The sequence below is a fragment of the Lucilia sericata genome, unplaced genomic scaffold (assembly GCF_015586225.1).
Source record: "Lucilia sericata isolate MDLA Ls3-8-SP2 unplaced genomic scaffold, ASM1558622v1 Contig000953F_arrow, whole genome shotgun sequence".
Taxonomy (NCBI): Eukaryota; Metazoa; Arthropoda; class Insecta; order Diptera; family Calliphoridae; genus Lucilia; species Lucilia sericata.
In genome coordinates, this window is record NW_023994937.1 from 61,969 (window position 1) to 82,434 (window position 20,466).

Below are 20,466 nucleotides of genomic sequence, written 5' to 3' on the forward strand. Positions count from 1 at the left end.
TAGAACAGAACTAGAACAGAACTAGAACAGAACTAGAACAGAACTAGAACAGAACTAGAACAGAACTAGAACAGAACTAGAACAGAACTAGAACAGAACTAGAACAGAACTAGAACAGAACTAGAACAGAACTAGAACAGAACTAGAACAGAACTAGAACAGAACTAGAACAGAACTAGAACAGAACTAGAACAAACTAGAACAGAACAGAACTAGAACAGAACTAGAATAGAACTAGAACAGAACTAGAACAGAACTAGAACAGAACTTGAACAGAACTTGAACAGAACTAGAACAGAACTAGAACAGAACTAGAACAGAACTAGAACAGAACAGAACTAGAACAGAACTAGAATAGAACTAGAACAGAACTAGAACAGAACTAGAACAGAACTTGAACAGAACTAGAACAGAACTAGAACAGAACTAGAACAGAACTAGAACAGAACTAGAACAGAACTAGAACAGAACTAGAACAGAACTAGAACAGAACTAGAACAGAACTAGAACAGAACTAGAACAGAACTAGAACAAAACTAGAACAGAACTAGAACTAGAACAGAACTAGAACAGAACTAGCCCAGAACTAGAACAGAACTAGAACAGAACTAGAACAGAATTAGAACAGAAGTAGAACAGAACTAGAACAGAAACTAGAACAGAACTAGAACAGAACTATAACAGAACTAGAACAGAGCAAGAACTGAATTATAAAAAATCCCCTAAATCTGATGGATTTGTATGAAACACATAAATTTGATATATTGACTTATTTTGTCCGTCTTTACATTTAACACTAACTTTGTTTTTAAAGACTTTAGCAACACCTTCTTTCCATACCTTTATGCTATAATTTGTGAAACATTTAAGCATTTTTGTAAAAAAAAATCCACAAAAAATGCAAAAAAGCTGAAATTTTTTTCACCAACTTTTCTTCATTGTGGTCATAAAACATCCGTTTAACTTTAGTACCAGTACTTGTTCATAACCAAAAAAACATCTAGGTATGTTAACAATAATAACAACAACAAAAGAATTGCTGTTAAATGATATGACAACCAAACCAACCTTTAATTCCATTAAGACATGAATACCAACGGATATGTAAAAAAAAACAAACAAACAAACTCATAGATGTAAAAGAAGCTACAAAAAACAAGAAACAACTGAAGAGGGAAACAAGCAAATCATACATACCGGCAAAATGAGAAAAACAAGAAAAAACTAAGTTTTATGATCTGTTACTTTAACAACTTGGTAGTACAATAACACTATTTACCACAGTAAGTAACAACTATAGTAGAAATACTACTACTGACCACATTTGTTGGACAACAACAGCTAAAAACCCATGATGAAGAAGACGACACAATCGTAATGATGATGATGTTGATGTTGATGACGTTGATAATGGTCAACAGCATCTTGTTTCCTTCATACCAATAAATGATCTTTTTTCTTGAGTTCTTAGTTAATTTAAAACCAGTAAAATATTTTATATAAAAAAAACTATACTAACCACTAAACCAAGGGGGGAAATGTTAAAAAAAAACTAAACTAAAAGGGGAGTAGAAATTAAAATTCCTTAATATGAAAGAGTTTACCAAAGGAATTTCTTTAGAAAGAGTGGCTTAACCAGTTGTTGAAACCAAAAGAAGTAAAAAAAAAACTTTCTTATAATAACATACGTTTTAAATAAACGAACTTCTAGTACGAGTTATACTTCAAATTATTTGCAAATATTTTAAATGATTTCAAAGTTATGACATAAAGCAGAAAATTTTCAAGAAAAAATAGAGATACACTTAAAGAAATAAGCTTTAAATGGAAGCTTCTTAAGTTTTGAATCAATTGAAAGAATCTCTTTTACTGTTTTACTACTGCAGCCGTAATTTAGCTGTAAAAGCTTTTAAGCTGTAAATTAAAAATTATTTAATTTTAAACCCAATAGCTTTTAATTTTATAAATGAATTTTAAAAATTTCCTCTCTTTTCATTTCATCATAAAATGCTCTCTCTTATTACTCCCTTAGGAAACCTTTTGATGTAAAAGCTTTTGGAAGCTTAATATCTAGAGCGAAAACAATTCAATACTGGTTCTGGTTTTACTGGTTTTAGTTCAGTTCTAGCGCAATTCTAGTTCAGTTCTAGTTCAGTTCTAGTTCAGTTCTAATTCAGTTCTAGTTCTGTTCTAGTTCAGTTCTAGTTCAGTTCTAGTTCAGTTCTAGTTCTGTTCTAGTTCAGTTCTAGTTCAGTTCTAGTTCAGTTCTAGTTCAGTTCTAGTTCAGTTCTAGTTCTGTTCTAGTTCAGTTCTAGTTCAGTTCTAGTTCAGTTCTAGTTCAGTTCTAGTTCAGTTCTAGTTCAGTTCTAGTTCAGTTCTAGTTCTGTTCTAGTTCTGTTATAGTTCAGTTATAGTTCTGTTCTAGTTGTGTTCTAGTTGTGTTCTAGTTGTGTTCTAGTTGTGTTCTAGTTCTGTTCTAGTTCAGTTCTAGTTCAGTTCTAGTTCTAGTTCTGTTCTAGTTCTAGTTCTGTTCTAGTTGTGTTCTAGTTGTGTTCTAGTTGTGTTCTAGTTCTGTTCTAGTTCTGTTCTAGTTCTGTTCTAGTTCTGTTCTAGTTCTGTTCTAGTTCTGTTCTAGTTCTGTTCTAGTTCTGTTCTAGTTCTGTTCTAGTTCTGTTCTAGTTCTGTTCTAGTTCTGTTCTAGTTCTGTTCTAGTTCTGTTCTAGTTCTGTTCTAGTTCTGTTCTAGTTCTGTTCTAGTTCTGTTTAGTTCTGTTCTAGTTCTGTTCTAGTTCTGTTCTAGTTCTGTTCTAGTTCTGTTCTAGTTCTGTTCTAGTTCTGTTCTAGTTCTGTTCTAGTTCTCTTCTAGTTCTTTTCTTGTTTTATTCTAGTTCTGTTCTTGTTCTGTTCTCTGCCTTATCATTTAATTTAAGTGGTTGTCATGCTACCACTACTATTTTAAGGAACTTTCCGGTCTAGAAGCTTTTAAAAGCTCAAAAGTTTTACCAACATGTAAGATAACTTATTTTTTCTTTCTTAACTTTTCTCTTAATATTATTAACATTTTAAATTAAAAATTATGTTTTACATCATGTTAAGACAGGTTGAAAACAAAAATAAATTCATTAAACTACAAAACGCCTTAAGTAGTTTAACATTTTACAGTCTATCTAGTGATTATACCTCCCCATACTACTCTTCTGTCCTCTTGTCTTTTTAAAATATATATTAAATTGTTTATTAATTAATCATAACCGCAGTAAACAGTAAAATATTGTTATTAAAATTTTATCTACATCTTTTGGTTGAAGTTTTTTCACTGATCGGCTCTTTTGTTTGGGCCTATGAATTGTATAAATTAAAGACTTGTTACCAGCAAATGATTTATTAATAATGGCATTTTTTTTTGTTATAAATAATGAATGAATTTCAATTTCATAATATAGAACAAACTGTTAATTAGTTGAAGTATTTGATAAAGAAACAACAGCGAAATTTTGCGTTATTAATTTAATGGTTTTTGCACAAGACAAAAGATATTAGTTGAGGGGGAAAAAAATGCCAGGGGCTTTTATTAAAAGATAATTTGTTAAACAAAATATGAATAGAAAGAGCAGGTAATTTGTACTGTATTACAGCAGGTGGCCAAAAAAGCAGACGTTTTTTTTTTTAAACTTTAATATTAAAAACTTTTGGAAATTTTAAGATTTTTTTTATGTTTTTAACTTGTACATGTTTTTTTGCTAAGTGTATTAATGCATTTTCAAGTGTTTTAAATTTTATCATCATTTACGAAATTTCTACATTTTCTATAATCTTATACTTAAATTTTAATTTGATTTTTTTTGTCTGCTCTTCTTTTATTTGCAGGTATGTAAACTATTGAATAACATCTTTAAAGATTTTTAAATATATTTTTCAAGTGAGTATTTTTTTTAACATCATCCTCCTTTTGAGGGTAAAGCAAATCATTTTATTGTCTTTTCAAATGAAATTTAATCTTTAAACAAACAGTAGTTGTTCGAACATTCAGTTGCTGGGGTATTTTCAATGGCTGCAAACACTTGAAATATTTTTAAACAAACAAAATTTTGTAATAAATATTTTTCAAAGATTTTATAGTTTCTAGTCTTTAAATATTATTTAATATTATGCAGTAAAAGATGATATGAATGCAAATTGTAGAGAAGATGCTTTAAAAGAGTAAATATTTATGAAGAATTTTTACAAACGTTTTAATGATAAGAGAAAAGAAGGCGCCATATAGTAAATAAATAATGTTTATCAAATGCTAAAACAAAAGGAGAAATGTGAAAGAATGTTGAACTCTTAATAAACATTAGAGGTTCTAATTTAGTTTAAAAGCAAAGGAACATCCTAAATAGGAACTAATGGATGTAATTTCTTTATAAAAAGAGCATATTTGAGGCGTTCTAAATGTCTTTATAAGCAAAGCAGACTTTAGGGGGCAAGGCAATTCCTGCGGAAAGAGAAGATAACATCAGTTCTAGTTTAGTTCTAGTGTAGTTCAGTTCTAGTTCTGTTCTAGTTCTGTTCTAGTTCTGTTCTAGTTCTGCTCTAGTTCTGTTCTAGTTCTGCTCTAGTTCTGTTCTAGTTCTGTTCTAGTTCTGTTCTAGTTCTGTTCTAGTTCTGTTAGTTCTGTTCTAGTTCTGTTTCTAGTTCTGTCTAGTTCTGTTCTAGTTCTGTTCTAGTTTCTGTTCCTAGTTCTGTTCTAGTTCTGTTCTAGTTCTGTTCTAGTTCTGTTCTAGTTCTGTTCTAGTTCTTTCTAGTTCTGTTCTAGTTCTGTTCTAGTTCTGTTCTAGTTCTGTTCTAGTTCTGTTCTAGTTCTGTTCTAGTTCTGTTCTAGTTCTGTTCTAGTTCTGTTCTAGTTCTGTTCTAGTTCTGTTCTAGTTCTGTTCTAGTTCTGTTCTAGTTCTGTTCTAGTTTTGTTCTAGTTCTGTTCTAGTTCTGTTCTAGTTTGTTCTAGTTCTGTTCTAGTTCTGTTCTAGTTCTGTTCTAGTTCTGTTCTAGTTCTGTTCTAGTTCTTGTTCTAGTTCTGTTCTAGTTCTGTTCTAGTTCTGTTTCTAGTTCGTTTCTAGTTCTGTTCTAGTATGTTCTGTTCTAGTTATGTTCTGTTCTAATTCTGTTCTAGTTCTGCTCTAGTTTCTAGTTCTGTTCTAGTTCTGTTCTAGTTCTGTTTCTAGTTCTGTTCTAGTTCTGTTCTAGTTCTGTTCTAGTTCTGTTCTAGTTCTGTTCTAGTTCTGTTCTAGTTCTGTTCTAGTTCTGTTCTAGTTCTGTTCTAGTTCTGTTCTAGTTCTGTTCTAGTTCTGTTCTAGTTCTGTTCTAGTTCTGTTCTAGTTTCTGTTCTAGTTCTGTTCTAGTTCTGTTCTAGTTCTGTTCTGTTCTAGTTCTGTTCTAGTTCTGTTCTAGTTCTGTTCTAGTTCTGTTCTAGTTCTGTTCTAGTTCTGTTCTAGTTCTGTTCTAGTTCTGTTCTAGTTCTGTTCTAGTTCTGTTCTAGTTCTGTTCTAGTTCTGTTCTAGTTCTGTTCTAGTTCTGTTTCTAGTTCTGTTCTAGTTCTGTTCTAGTTTTGTTCTAGTTCTGTTCTAGTTCTGTTCTAGTTCTGTTCTAGTTCTGTTACTAGTTCTGTTTCTAGTTCTGTTCTAGTTCTGTTCTAGTTCTGTTCTAGTTCTGTTCTAGTTCTGTTCTAGTTCTGTTCTAGTTCTGTTCTAGTTATGTTCTGTTCTAGTTCTGCTCTAGTTCTGTTCTAGTTCTGTTCTAGTTGTGTTCTAGTTCTGTTCTAGTTCTGTTCTAGTTCTGTTCTAGTTCTGTTCTAGTTCTGTTCTAGTTCTGTTCTAGTTCTGTTCTTGTTCTGTTCTAGTTCTGTTCTAGTTGTGTGCTAGTTGTGTTCTGTTCTAGTTGTGTTCTGTTCTAGTTGTGTTCTAGTTCTGTTCTAGTTCTGTTCTAGTTGTGTGCTAGTTGTGTTCTACTTGTGTTCTAGTTGTGTTCTAGTTCTGTTCTAGTTGTGTGCTAGTTGTGTTCTACTTGTGTTCTAGTTGTGTTCTAGTTGTGTTGTAGTTGTGTTCTAGTTCTGTTCTAGTTCTGTTCTAGTTGTGTTCTAGTTGTGTTCTAATTGTGTTCTAGTTGTGTTCTAATTGTGTTCTAGTTGTGTTCTAGTTGTGTTCTAGTTGTGTTCTAGTTGTGTTCTAGTTCTGTTCTAGTTATGTTCTAGTTATGTTCTAGTTCTAGTTCTGTTCTAGTTCTGTTCTACTTCTATTCTAGTTCTGTTCTAGTTCTGTTCTAGTTCTGTTCTAGTTCTGTTCTAGTTCTGTTCTAGTTCTGTTCTAGTTCTGTTCTAGTTCTGTTCTAATTCTGTTCTAGTTCTGTTCTAGTTCTGTTCTAGTTCTAGTTCTGTTCTAGTTCTGTTCTAGTTCTGTTCTAGTTCTGTTCTAGTTCTGTTCTAGTTCTGTTCTAGTTCTGTTCTAGTTGTGTGCTAGTTGTGTTCTACTTGTGTTCTAGTTGTGTTCTAGTTGTGTTCTAGTTCTGTTCTAGTTCTGTTCTAGTTCTGTTCTAGTTCTGTTCTAGTTCTGTTCTAGTTGTGTTCTAATTGTGTTCTAGTTGTGTTCTAGTTGTGTTCTAGTTCTGTTCTAGTTATGTTCTAGTTATGTTCTAGTTATGTTCTAGTTCTGTTCTAGTTCTGTTCTAGTTCTGTTCTACTTCTATTCTAGTTCTGTTCTAGTTCTGTTCTAGTTCTGTTATAATTCTGTTCTAGTTCTGTTCTAGTTCTGTTCTAGTTCTGTTCTAGTTCTGTTCTAGTTCTGTTCTAGTTCTGTTGTAGTTCTGTTGTAGTTATGTTCTAGTTCTGTTCTAGTTCTGTTCTAGTTCTGTTCTAGTTCTGTTCTAGTTCTGTTCTAGTTCTGTTCTAGCTCTGTTCTAGTTCTGTTGTAGTTCTGTTCTAGTTCTGTTCTAATTCTGTTGTAATTTTGTTCTAGTTCTGTATTAGATCTAGACTTATGTTGAAGTGTTTGGGCATTTGGGGCATTGTTGCCACTATAAAAGTAAAGCAGCTTTTAGGGCGTTTAATTGTTTTTCCCATTATTTTGTTTGTTTTTTTTTTTTTCTTTTGAACCATTTTTTTTCTGATTTCATATACAGTTCTTGTTAGAAGTATATATTAGTATTAATTTATTTGTCAGAATGAAGCTGTTAACAAAACGCCTGCATGAAAAATTTCTTACAGGATATTGATTTCTTGTAATTACACCTCTAATTACCCCTATAATTTAGTTTGTAAGAAAACGGAAATACTTTAAACTTCTTTAACTCTTTAACAAATAGAAAATTTTTTATACAAATAACAACTCCTAGACTGATATGATTTCCATTACAAATTCTATAGATTTTACTTCCGTTTAAGGAAATTCTTTTATATTATTCTAGTGACTATAACATATGAACAGAACCGTACAAAATGTAATAAATGACAGTAGAACTTTTTAAAGAGTAGACACGAAATACTTTTAATACAGAGCAACCAGAAAGGGGAACTAGATTACACGCAACAGGAAATCTTTATATGAGGTAGAAAATTAAGAAAAAAATGAAGACAACTTCCTTGCTTAAAGGCATCATTATTAACATTAATATAATTATCATGATATTTAACGCTTGTAAGCAAAACAAAAGACAAAAAAAAAAACTTCAACAGAAATCTTCAAGTTCTTAGGAATTGTTCTAAAAGTAACAATAAATCTAATTAAACATAAGAGACTAGAGAAAACTTTGACAAACACTTCCTGTAACTTCCGTTAAAATACAAAACTTATAAATTATAATTACATTTACAAAAATAATATTTATTACTTTATTTATGAACTTTTAACTTTAAGTTTTTTTGCAGAACTAGTTTAAGCTCAAACCACATTCTTTTGAAACAAATTCTGTTTGGCTGCTAACTACTTCTTAGACTTTATCTTTTTGTTACTGGCTTAAACTCATTGAGGCTTAAACTTATAAAAAAAAACTTCCAACAAACTGACATGTTACAAGCATCTAAGCAACCGGTTTAAGTATCCGGTGCCTAGTTTTAAAAATAAATTATTTAACATACAAAATTTTTGTTAATCTATATATATAAAATTCTAACGTTACTGACTGACTGACTGACTGACTGACTGACTGACTGATTCACTGACTGATTCATCATCGCACAGCCTAAACGGTTGAAGCTAAAGAGCTGAAATTTGGACAGGAGGTTGGTCTCCCGCCAAATAGATCCACTAAGACGGGATTTTTGGAAATTCGAATGTTTAGGGGGTAAAAAAGGGTAAAAACGGGTAAATTCGGTAACCTTATATCTCCTAAACTAGAAAAGATACAAAAACAGTTTAAAGCTTATCGCCGTTCATTTAAAAAATAAACGGACAGGTGTCTGGTACTTTTTTAAAATTCGGCCCCTTTAGGGAATAAACGGGTAAAAACTGTATTTTGGTACTTTTTTCGCACCCCATGTATCTTTTAAACCAGTGCACATTCAAAAAATATTTTTGACTCCTTCATAACTTAACGAAAAAATAAAAATATGAATTTAGTACTTTTTGGATATTCGGACGTTTAAGGGGTTAAAATTGTACCTATTTTTGGTACTTTTTTCATAAAACATTGTTTTTTGTTTATTAACTTATACATATGAATACATAATAACGGGCTCCCACTACGATGTTGCAACTTTTTGGAATAGAATTTTTATTTCGTTAATGGGGAGGAAAAAAGTACCAAAAGGGGTAAAAACGGGAAATTTGATTTTATTCAACCACAATGATCCAATTTAGATAAAATGTTTAAATTTAGAAACACTAAATATCCTAATGGGGTGTTATTTGGAACCCCGGTATCAAGTGATATTTTTGGTACTTTTCATTCTCCAACTGGTCCTTTTTGAGTTTTCTATGATATTGAAATAGAAACATGAAATTAATAATAAAGGGACTTTTCGCTACTTTTTCGTTCTACACAGGTACTTTTTTGAGTTTTCTTTAAAATTAAACCTAGAAACATGAAATTAAGCATGTAGAGCTCGGAGTAAATGAGAATCTATAAAATGGGACTTTTTGGTACTTTTTCGTCCTTCGATTGGTACTTTTTGAATTTTCTATAATATTGAACCTAGAAACATGAAATTAAACATGTAGAGACCGGAGTAAATGAGAATCTATAATAGGGGACTTTTTGGTACTTTTGCGTCCTTCGACTGGTACTTTTTGAGTTTTCTATAAAATTTAACCTAGAAACATAAAATTAAGCATGTAGAGCCCGGAGTAAATGAGAATCTATAAAAGGGGACTATTTGGTACTTTTTCGTCTTTCGACTGGTACTTTTTGAGTTTTCTATAAAATTTAACCTAGAAACATGAATTTAAGCATGTAGAGCCCAGAGTAAATGAGAATCTATAATAAGGGACTTTTTGGTACTTTTTCGTCCTTCGACTGGTACTTTTTGAGTTTTCTATAAAATTTAACCTAGAAACATGAAATTAAGCATGTAGAGCCCAGAGTAAATGAGAATCTATATAAGGGGACTTTTTGGTACTTTTTCGTCCTTCGACTGGTACTTTTTGAGTTTTCTATAAAATTTAACCTAGAAAGATGAAATTAAGCATGCGGAGGCCTTAGTTAATGAGAATCTATAAAAGGGGACTTTTTGGTACTTTTTCGTCCTTCGACTGGTACTTTTTGAGTTTTCTATAAAATTTAACCTAGAAACATGAATTTAAGCATGTAGAGCCCAGAGTAAATGAGAATCTATAATAGGGGACTTTTTGGTACTTTTTCGTCATTCGACTGGTACTTTTTGAGTTTTCTATAAAATTTAACCTAGAAACATGAAATTAAGCATGTAGAGCCCGGAGTAAATGAGAATCTATAAAAGGGGACTTTTTGGTACTTTTTCGTCTTTCGACTGATACTTTTTGAGTTTTCTATAAAATTTAACCTAGAAACATGAAATTAAGCATGTAGAGCCCGGAGTAAATGAGAATCTATATTAGGGGACTTTTTGGAACTTTTTCGTCTTTCGACTGGTACTTTTTGAGTTTTCTATAAAATTTAACCTAGAAACATGAAATTAAACATGTAGAGACCGGAGTAAATGAGAATCTATAAAAGGGGACTTTTTGGTACTTTTTCGTCCTTCGACTGGTACTTTTTGAGTTTTCTATAAAATTTAACCTAGAAACATAAAATTAAGCATGTAGAGCCCTTAGTAAATGAGAATCTATAAAAGGGGACTATTTGGTACTTTTTCGTCTTTCGACTGGTACTTTTTGAGTTTTCTATAAAATTTAACCTAGAAACATGAAATTAAGCATGTAGAGCCCTTAGTAAATGATAATCTATAAAAGGGGACTTTTTGGTACTTTTTCGTCCTTCGACTGGTACTTTTTGAGTTTTCTATAAAATTTAACCTAGAAACATGAAATTAAGCATGTAGAGCCCGGAGTAAATGAGAATCTATAAAAGGGGACTTTTTGGTACTTTTTCGTCTTTCGACTGATACTTTTTGAGTTTTCTATAAAATTTAACCTAGAAACATGAAATTAAGCATGTAGAGCCCGCAGTAAATGAGAATCTATAATAGGGGACTTTTTGGTACTTTTTTGTCCTTTGACTGGTACTTTTTTAGTTTTCTATAAAATTTAACCTAGAAACATGAAATTAAGCATGTAGAGCCCTTAGTAAATGAGAATCTATAAAAGGGGACTTTTTGGAACTTTTTCGTCTTTCGACTGGTACTTTTTGAGTTTTCTATAAAATTTAACCTAGAAACATGAATTTAAGCATGTAGAGCCCAGAGTGAATGAGAATCTATAATAGGGGACTTTTTGGTACTTTTTCGTCCTTCGACTGGTACTTTTTGAGTTTTCTATCAAATTAAACCTAGAAACATGAAATTAAGCATGCAGAGCCCTTAGTTAATGGGAATATATAAGGGGACTTTTTGGTACTTTTTCGTTCTTCGACTGGTACTTTTTGATTTTTCTATAAAATTTAACCTAGAAACATGAAATTAAGCATGCAGAGCCCTTAGTTAATGGGAATATATAAGGGGACTTTTTGGTACTTTTTCGTTCTTCGACTGGAACTTTTTGATTTTTCTATAAAATTGAACCTAGAAACATGATATTAAGCATATAGAGCCCGGAGTAAATTGGAAACTATAAAAGAGGACCTTTTTGGTACTTTTTTGTTCTTCGATTGGTACTTTTTGATTTTTCTATAAAATTGAACATAGAAACATGAAATTAAGCATGTAGAGCCCGGAGTAAATAAGAATCTATAAAAGGAGACTTTTTTGTACTTTTTCATTCTTCGACTGGTACTTTTTTCAGTTTTTTATAAAATTTAACCTAGAAACATAAAATTAAGCATGTAGAGCCTGGAGTAAATTAGAATCTATAAAAGGGGACTTTTTGGTACTTTATCGTACTTCGACTGGTACTTTTTGAGTTTTCCATAAAATTAAACCTAGAAACATGAAATTAAGCATGCAGAGGCCTTAGTTAATGAGAATCTATAAAAGTGAACTTTTTGGCACTTTTTCGTCCTTCGATTGGTATTTTTTGAGTTTTCTATAAAATTCAACCTAAAAACATGAAATTAAGCATATAGAGCACGGCGTAAATGAGAATCTATAAAAGTGGACTTTTAAGTACTTAAAATTGAGTACACATATACAATCATCATTTCTTCAAATTAGGGAATTACCAATATTTAAAAATTTGTAATCTTTGTAATACATATTATTTTTTCCTTGCTAAATGAAGAGCCAACATATTTCTCATTCTATAAAAACCCTCGCTAACAAAGTAGCGGGTAATAAGCTAGTTTAAATAATAAATTTAAATGTTATTTTGTTTGCTGTAGAAAGATTTTAATTTGTTTTTTCATTAACATTAATGAAAAAGTTAAAAGGAAAATTTTTTCTGTTTTCTATTTTCACAAATTTTTTTATTCCCTTTCCCTTTTTAGTACTTTTTTTCAAATGAACTTTTCCTTTTAAAATTGTATGATTAGTTATTTCATTTGATGTGTTTCATAAAGTTAAATTTTTTTAATACGATTTGTGTAAATTTGAAGGTCAAAGGACAAAATCACATACGTACATATTAAGAAATCCTTTTTAAAAAGCTTTTATCTTTTTTATAACAAGAAATTTTCAGACGGGTCTTTGGATACATAGCTTTTTTATGATTTTTAGAAAATTTCTTAAAAGCTTTCAGTTAAAGCTTTTCAAATAAAAGTTTTGTTGTAAAGGCTTTTTATTATAAGATTCTGCTTAAAAACTTTTCAGTAAATTGATTTTTATTAGAAAGATGTTGCTTAAAAACTTTTTTGAAAACTTTTATTTAAAAGCTTTTACCTAAAAGCTTTTTTTGAAAACTTTTATTTAAAAGCTTTTACCTAAAAGCTTTTTTAGAAGGCTTTTACTTAAAGCTTTTTTAGAAAGCCTTTACTTAAAAGTTTTTTTAGAAAGCTTTTACTAAAAAGCTTCTTAGAAAGCTTTTACTTAAAAGCTTTTCAGAAAGCTTTTACTTAAAAGCTTTTTTAGAACGCTTTTCTTTAAAATATTTTTTTAGAAAGCTTTTACTTAAATGCGTATTTAGAAAGATTTTACATAAAGCTTTTACTTAAAAGCTTTTTTTGAAAGCTTTTACATAAAAGCTTCTTTAGAAAGTTTCTACTTAAAACCTTTTTTAGAAAGTTTTTACTTAAAAGATTTTTTTTAAATGATCTTATTAAAAGCTTTTTATTGAAATAGTTTTCGTTGCGGATTTTCCTTTAAGCATTTAATAAAAGCTTTTCAAAAATCTTTATTTTAATGGTAAAATTTTAGTCCATAGCTTTCTATAAAAAAGCATTTAGTTAAAAGCTTTTTATAAAAAACGCCTTTAGTTAAATTCTTTTTATAAAGATCCTTTATTTGTAAGCTTTTTGCGAAAAACCCTTACTTAAAAGCTTTTTATAAATATAATTTATAATATAAATTTTAATAAAAACTTTAAGCTTTTAAATTAAGTTTTTTATTAGAAAGCTTTTAGTTGTAGGATTTTTGTAAATAATTCTTTTTAAAGTGCTTAAAAAAAACTTTAGTTGAGCTTTTATTAATATATTAGTTCAAGCTTTTTACTCAAAAAAGCTCTTAATATACCCCTTTTATTGCACAAATGTATTAATTTAAGTTTTTTTATGGAAAAAGCTTTTAATTGTAGTTTAAAAAAAGCTTTTTATTAAAGCTTATTATTTTAAGAGTTTTTAATTTCAGTTTTTTTTTAATTTAAGTTTTTAAGGCTTTCATTGCAGTATTTTATTAAAAAGATTTTGTTTAAAGCTTATTGTTATAAGAGCATTTAGTTACAGCTTCTTGTTGAAAAGCTTTTAACTGCATCCTTTTATTACAAAAGCCTTTAAATGCACACGTTTATTATAAAAGCTTTAATAATAATATTTTTATTAAAAAGGCTTTAACAAAAGCTTTTTTTTAAAAACCGTAATAAAGGCTTTTTATTAAAAAAACCGTAATAAAAGCTTTTTACAAAAAAAGCTTTAATGAAAGCTTTTTATTAAAAAAGCTTATTATTAAAAAAACTTTAATAAAAGCTTTTTATTAAAAAAGCTTATTATTAAAAAAGCTTTAATAAAAGCTTTTTATTAAAAAAGGTTTAATAAAAACTTGTTATTAAAAAACCTCAATAAAAGCTTTCTACCAAAAAGCTTTTTTCAAAAAGTTTTTTACCAAAAAGCTTTAAAAAAGCATTAGAAAAAATAGTTTATACGTTTTTTTAATAAAAAAAGCTTTAAAAAATCTTTTATTAACTTCTTTCTCCCTAAAGAAAAGAGCTCTCTGTGAGAAAAAATTATTTAAAATCAGTTCCTTAAGACAGCTTTCTTGCTTCAAACCATTTTAATGCTGTTTTTATTTGCGCCTTAATGTCTAAAGCTTCTATTGTATTTAAAGCATGTAACCTCCAGCAAAGTAATTTATTTTTTCTTTACCTACAATTGTCATAAACCCATCATCAACGGTTTATTACATTCGATAAGAAAGACGACGACACACCTCGATTTTATAGACATTTTACTTTTTTTCTTTCAATATTTATTATATTAACATTTAATGTTGTTTTCCTTATAACATTACGCAATTGTTAAGCTTTAAGGTGTAAAAATGTTCTTAAATTCATACGTGTACTTTCCCTATATGGTAGACCCACACCCCATAACAATAATACTACTCCTCCCCACTATATTTCCTGAAGTCAGAAGACTTTTTTCTTTTTAAGGGCAAAAGAAAAAAAATTTTTCTTTCAATTTCTTTATTTTGATTCAAATAATTGATTATTATCGCAAAGGGAAAAGGGGAGCAGAGAAGAAAGGAAATAAGAAACTATGTTGAACTTCTAAATAAATCAATTGCTATTAACTTTTAGGGTATTAAATGAAACAATCTATTTGGAAAATTCTATAGACAGTGAATTCTGGATGTTAGATAATAAAGCAGACTTTTAAGAGTGATTTGATTAAAGATAGTAAAGCCTAATTTTAGGTGTTAATTTAAGGAAAAAAAGTTGTTTAAAAGCTTTAAGTTTCATTTGTAAACTAAATTTAATTAAAAATTGTTAAAGTACTTTGCTAGTTGTTGTTTTCTTTTTGAGTTATCATAACAATATAGTTTTGTATTTAAATTTGATGAGTAAATTTTATTCAGCCGAAAAATCTGCAACATATGTTTGAGAATTAAGTTGAATTTCAGGCTACTGCTTTACTTGGCTTAACTACACATAAACGTACTTCTAAACATTACATTATATTAAAAATTAACATGACACTTTTCCCCACTCTACCAAAAAGAAAACTGAAAATTACTGAACCACTACTCCCTGCTCTATAGGCTACACAGTTTTCGTTTTTTTTTTTTTTGCATATTATGTCACAAGCAATTTTTGACTTAATTTGAAAAATAAACTGCAATTTTTATGAAATGATGTTAAGCTTTTGCAAATGACATGTTGTAACAGGCAACCACATAAAATTTGGCAAAAAAATAACCAACAACATACCAGCGCCTTTATCTACTGCTTTATAAACAGATTTTTTTCATAACCCTAAAGCTATGCAATAGAAATTTTTATAAACTGCATTATAAACATGTTACTCATGCAAATTAAAACCAGCACCAGCTGTGCTATAATGACTAAAATGCATCATTTGCAGCAGTATTACTATAGATAGAGGGGGAAACAGAGAGAGTGCAAGAGCGGCTAACCCTTGTTTGTGGTAGTTATTTCATATGCAGTGTTTCATATGCAATTTTTGGGGTATTTATATGTGACCCACAATTACATAATTTGTTTGTTAGTTTTAATTTCAGGGCTAAATTTTTTTTTGAACAAAATATTAAAGTCTAATTGAGTAAATAGTAAATTAATGTAAGCTGCAGACATAGAAAACTGTTAAACTACTTTTAGGCTTAAATTAAATTTAGCAGAAATTTTAGTTTTCCCTTAATACTCAACTATTTATTTTCCATTAATTGATTTTATTTTCTTTTTTTAACAATTAAAACTATTATGGTTATAAATAACTGATTTGTTGTATAAATCAAGCTGTTAAAACTTTCCCTAAATTAAATATAAATATTTGTTTAATGTATTTATCTATTATAAATTAAATATGTTTGTATTTAAGCCATAAAATAGATTAAAATTTTAAAAATAGTCATGCATTGCTACAAATATTTGAACATTTTATTTGCTTGTTAAATAAATAATAAAAAGAAATATTCAATATTAAAATTGAAAATAAAATTTTTAAACAAAATGTTGCAAAAACTCATAACAAATATTAATTAAAACCTTTAAATTTTCACCTAAAAGTATACTATAAAAATGTTAAGTTATTCGGCACAAAGGTATGCTGTATTAGTATTAGTAAGCTCAGTTGTAGTTCAGTTCTAGTTTAGCTCTAGTTCAGTAACGGAGTAAATCTAGTTCAGTTCTAGTTCTTTTTTGGTTCGGTTCTAGTTCAGTTCTAGTTCTGTTCTAGTTCAGTTCTAGTTCAGTTCTAGTTCAGTTCTAGTTCAGTTCTAGTTCAGTTCTAGTTCAGTTCTAGTTCAGTTCTAGTTCAGTTCTAGTTCAGTTCTAGTTCAGTTCTAGTTCAGTTCTAGTTCAGTTCTAGTTCAGTTCTAGTTCAGTTCTAGTTCAGTTCTAGTTCAGTTCTAGTTCTGTTCTGGTTCTGTTCTAGTTATGTTCTAGTTGTGTGCTAGTTGTATGCTAGTTGTGTTCTAGTTCAGTTCTAGTTCTGTTCTAGTTCTGTTCTAGATCTGTTCTAGTTCTGTTCTAGTTGTGTTCTAGTTCTGTTCTAGTTGTGTTCTAGTTCTGTTCTAGTTCTGTTCTAGTTCTGTTTTAGTTCTGTTCAAGTTCTGTTCTAATTCTGTTCTAGTTCTGTTCTAGTTCTGTTCTAGTTCTGTTCTAGTTCTGTTCTAGTTCTGTTCTAGTTCTGTTCTAGTTCTGTTCTAGTTCTGTTCTAGTTCTGTTCTAGTTCTGTTCTAGTTCTGTTCTAGTTCTGTTCTAGTTCTGTTCTAGTTCTGTTCTAGTTCTGTTCTAGTTCTGTTCTAGTTCTGTTCTAGTTCTGTTTTAGTTCTGTTCTAGTTCTGTTCTAGTTCTGTTCTAGTTCTGTTCTAGTTCTGTTCTAGTTCTGTTCTAGTTCTGTTCTAGTTCTGTTCTAGTTCTGTTCTAGTTCTGTTCTAGTTCTGTTCTAGTTCTGTTCTAGTTGTTCTAGTTCTGTTCTAGTTCTGTTCTGTTCTGTTCTGTTCTAGTTCTGTTCTAGTTCTGTTCTAGTTCTGTTTTAGTTCTGTTCTAGTTCTGTTCTAGTTCTGTTCTAGTTCTCTTCTAGTTCTGTTCTAGTTCTGTTCTAGTTTTGTTCTAGTTCTGTTCTAGTTCTGTCCTAGTTCTGTTCTAGTTCTGTTCTAGTTCTGTTCCAGTTCTGTTACAGTTCAGTTCTAGTTCAGTTCTAGTTCTGTTCTAGTTCTGTTCTAGTTCTGTTCATGTTCTGTTCTAGTTCTGTTCTAGTTCTGTTCTAGTTCTGTTCTAGTTCTGTTCTAGTTCTGTTCTAGTTCTGTTCTAGTTCTGTTCTAGTTCTGTTCTAGTTCTGTTCTAGTTCTGTTCTAGTTCTGTTCTAGTTCTGTTCTAGTTCTGTTCTAGTTATGTTCTAGTTCTGTTCTAGTTCTGTTCTAGTTCTGTTCTAGTTCTGTTCTAGTTCTTTTCTAGTTCTGTTCTAGTTCTAGTTCTATTCTAGTTCTATTCTAGTTCTGTTCTAGTTCTGTTTTAGTTCTGTTTTAGTTGTGTTATAGTTCTGTTCTAGTTTACTCCTAGTTCATTTTTAGTTCAGGTTTTTTCATTGAAACAAACCCTAAAAGTATGCAATTTGTATTAAATTTAACTTATTTTTTATTAATAGCTTTCACTTAAATTATATTATAATATTTATGTAAATAATCCTTTAAAATTATAAACATTTATAAAACATAAACATTATTTTTCAATTTTTTTCCTTTTTGCTGGCATACCAACAGGCGCTTTAAAAACACAACTTTCTTGTATAATGAAATTTTATAATGTGCAAATATGTGGGGCCATAAAAAAAGTTATTTTATTTGAAAAAAAAGGATGAAATATTACAACAATTTTTTCATGCATATAATGAATAAAAAATACTTTGTTTGTTTTTAATACTATTGTTCGTTATGCACAGATTATTTATTAACTATTTTGCAATATAAAAAGCATACCTTAAGGGGAGGGGGATGTTAAAAAAAAACAACAACAATAAGCATATGTAAAAGTGTCAGATAAAAACTATAGCTTTTGCAGCGATTAATTATGGTGGAAATAAAATAATTTGTAATTTAATTACAAAGTATAAGGTATAAAATGAAAATGATATTGTTTGCTTTTAGGAGTTATGTTTAAGCCATTTGAAGTGAACATACTATAGGGGTTTATGGTTGTAAATTATTATATAATGTTTGGTTCAATAGATTTTTAAGAATTTTTGTTTTATAACTCTAGAACTAAAGCCAGCTCTTATTATTTATTTAAAATTTTTATTTTATTATTTAAAATTTTCTACAGTTTTTTTTAAGCTTTTTTTCAACTTGTAACTTTTTCATATTTAAACTTCATGCTTTTCTAGTTCTCTTTTATATTTTATATATTTTTAGCTCTGTATGGTCCTTTGTGCACTTAACATTTTATGTTATTTGCTTAACGCCTTAAGCTATACACTGGTAGTTGTAGTTAAAAGTAGCAAAATAAAGCAAACAAAGTTTTGTGGTGTCAAGTAGTAGTAAAAAAAGGAGCCAAAAACCAACAGAGTAGAGAGTTGGTAGAGAATATGTTAACACTTTTTTTGGTAAATTTTTATATTTTTTAACTGTTTTTTTATTTAAGGAATTTAAATTTTAAAGAATAACTATAAAGCTTGGCATACATTAGGGCTTTTTAAGGCAAATATTAAGTCAAATGTTCACATAAATTGTAGTTTTTTAAGAGTTAATTTCTTTAAAGAAAGAACAGTGGTTTCGAGACCTCTTTATATAAGACATTTGCCTTAACATTACCAAAATACTTAAAAGCTCTCAGGCAATCATTTTTCGACCATTATTCCCCCATGAAAAAGCAGAGTTTCTTTGTCCAAGTTTTTATTCTACATATTTTTATAACATTTAACTGAAACTGAACATTTACACACATTTTTTGCTCAAAAATGTTTTTTTCTAAAATAACATTTTAGTTTTATGTTACTATAATATTTTGGTCTTTTTCCCCCCATTTACTTGAGTTCGTTCTTATTTAAATTTATGCATATAATTACCGCCAGCAGTTTATGCCAGAAATGGAAAAATTAACAACCAAATAGAAAGACAGTTTTTCCATTTGGTTATCAGTTTTTTCACTGGGTTTTTTAAATATGCAAAATGACATTAACATCCATTAAATAGACAACTGCTAAAAAAAAGTCAGAAAATTTATGTAAAAAAAAAAATAAAAAAACATAAAACTTAAAATGGGAAATACAAGACAAAGTAATTAAATAGTTTTTCCATAAAGGAATTAAATAGAGAAAATGGAAAACTATAAAATTGTCATTAAATGCCTTAAAGTAGGCTTTAATTTTTAACCAAATGTTTTTCACAAGTACGCAGCATTTAATAAAACTTAATAAGTTAAGTTTATAGGTATAAGCCTAAAAGTATAATTTGTTTTTAAATTCTAAGTTTAGTTTATTTCCAGTTCAGTTTTAGTTAAGTTCTAGATCAGTTCTAATTCAGTTCTAGTTCAGTTCTAGTTCAGTTCTAGTTCAGTTCTAGTTCAATTCTAGTTCAGTTCTAGTTCAGTTCTAGTTCAGTTCTAGTTCAGTTCTAGTTCAGTTCTAGTTCAGTTCTAGTTCAGTTCTAGTTCAGTTCTAGTTCAGTTCTAGTTCAGTTATAGTTTAGTTCTAGTTCAGTTCTAGTACAGTTCCAGTTCAGTTCTAGTTCAGTTCAAGTTCAGTTCTAGTTCAGTTCTAGTTCAGTTCTAGTTCAGTTCTAGTTCAGTTCTAGTTCAGTTCTAGTTCAGTTCTGTTCTAGTTCTAGTTCTAGTTCTAGTTCTGTTCTAGTTCTGTTCTAGTTCTGTTCTAGTTCTGTTCTAGTTCTGTTCTAGTTCTGTTCTAGTTCTGTTCTAGTTCTGTTCTAGTTCTGTTCTAGTTCTGTTCTAGTTCTGTTCTAGTTCTATTCTAGTTCTGTTCTAGTTCTGTTTCTAGTTTCTATTCTAGTTCTGTTCTAGTTCTGTTCTAGTTCTGTTCTAGTTCTGTTCTAGTTCTGTTCTAGTTCTGTTCTAGTTCTGTTCTAGTTCTGTTCTAGTTCTGTTCTAGTTATGTTCTAGTTCTGTTCTAGTTCTGTTCTAGTTCTGTTCTAGTTCTGTTCTAGTTCTGTTCTAGTTCTGTTCTAGTTCTGTTCTAGTTCTGTTCTAGTTCTGTTCAGTTCTGTTCTAGTTCTGTTCTAGTTCTGTTCTAGTTCTGTTCTAGTTCTGTTCTAGTTCTGTTCTAGTTATGTTCTAGTTCTGTTCTAGTTCTGTTCTAGTTCTGTTCTAGTTCTGTTCTAGTTCTGTTCTAGTTCTGTTCTAGTTCTGTTCTAGTTCTGTTCTAGTTCTGTTCTAGTTCTGTTCTAGTTCTGTTCTAGTTCTGTTCTAGTTCTGTTCTAGTTCTGTTCTAGTTCTAGTTCTAGTTCTAGTTCTGTTCTAGTTCTGTTCTAGTTCTATTCTAGTTCTGTTCTAGTTCTGTTCTAGTTCTGTTCTAGTTCTGTTCTAGTTCTGTTCTAGTTCTGTTCTAGTTCTGTTCTAGTTCTGTTCTAGTTATGTTCTAGTTCTGTTCTAGTTCT

General features: G+C 29.6%; 1 protein-coding gene across 2 annotated transcripts in view; it reads left to right on the forward strand.

Moving 5' to 3' along the window:
• LOC119609256 overlaps nt 1–20,466 on the forward strand; it is a 59,477-nt gene that overhangs the window by 20,142 nt on the left and 18,869 nt on the right. Inside the window, exon 1 of one of the 2 annotated variants that reach the window (XM_037963967.1) lies at nt 18,441–18,461. The exons of the other annotated variant lie outside the window; for it this stretch is intronic. Within the exon in view, the coding sequence (XP_037819895.1) occupies nt 18,444–18,461 (18 nt within the window). The 5' untranslated portion in view covers nt 18,441–18,443. Of the gene's footprint in view, nt 1–18,440; nt 18,462–20,466 lie in introns of those variants that run through there. 2 annotated transcript variants of the gene reach the window in all.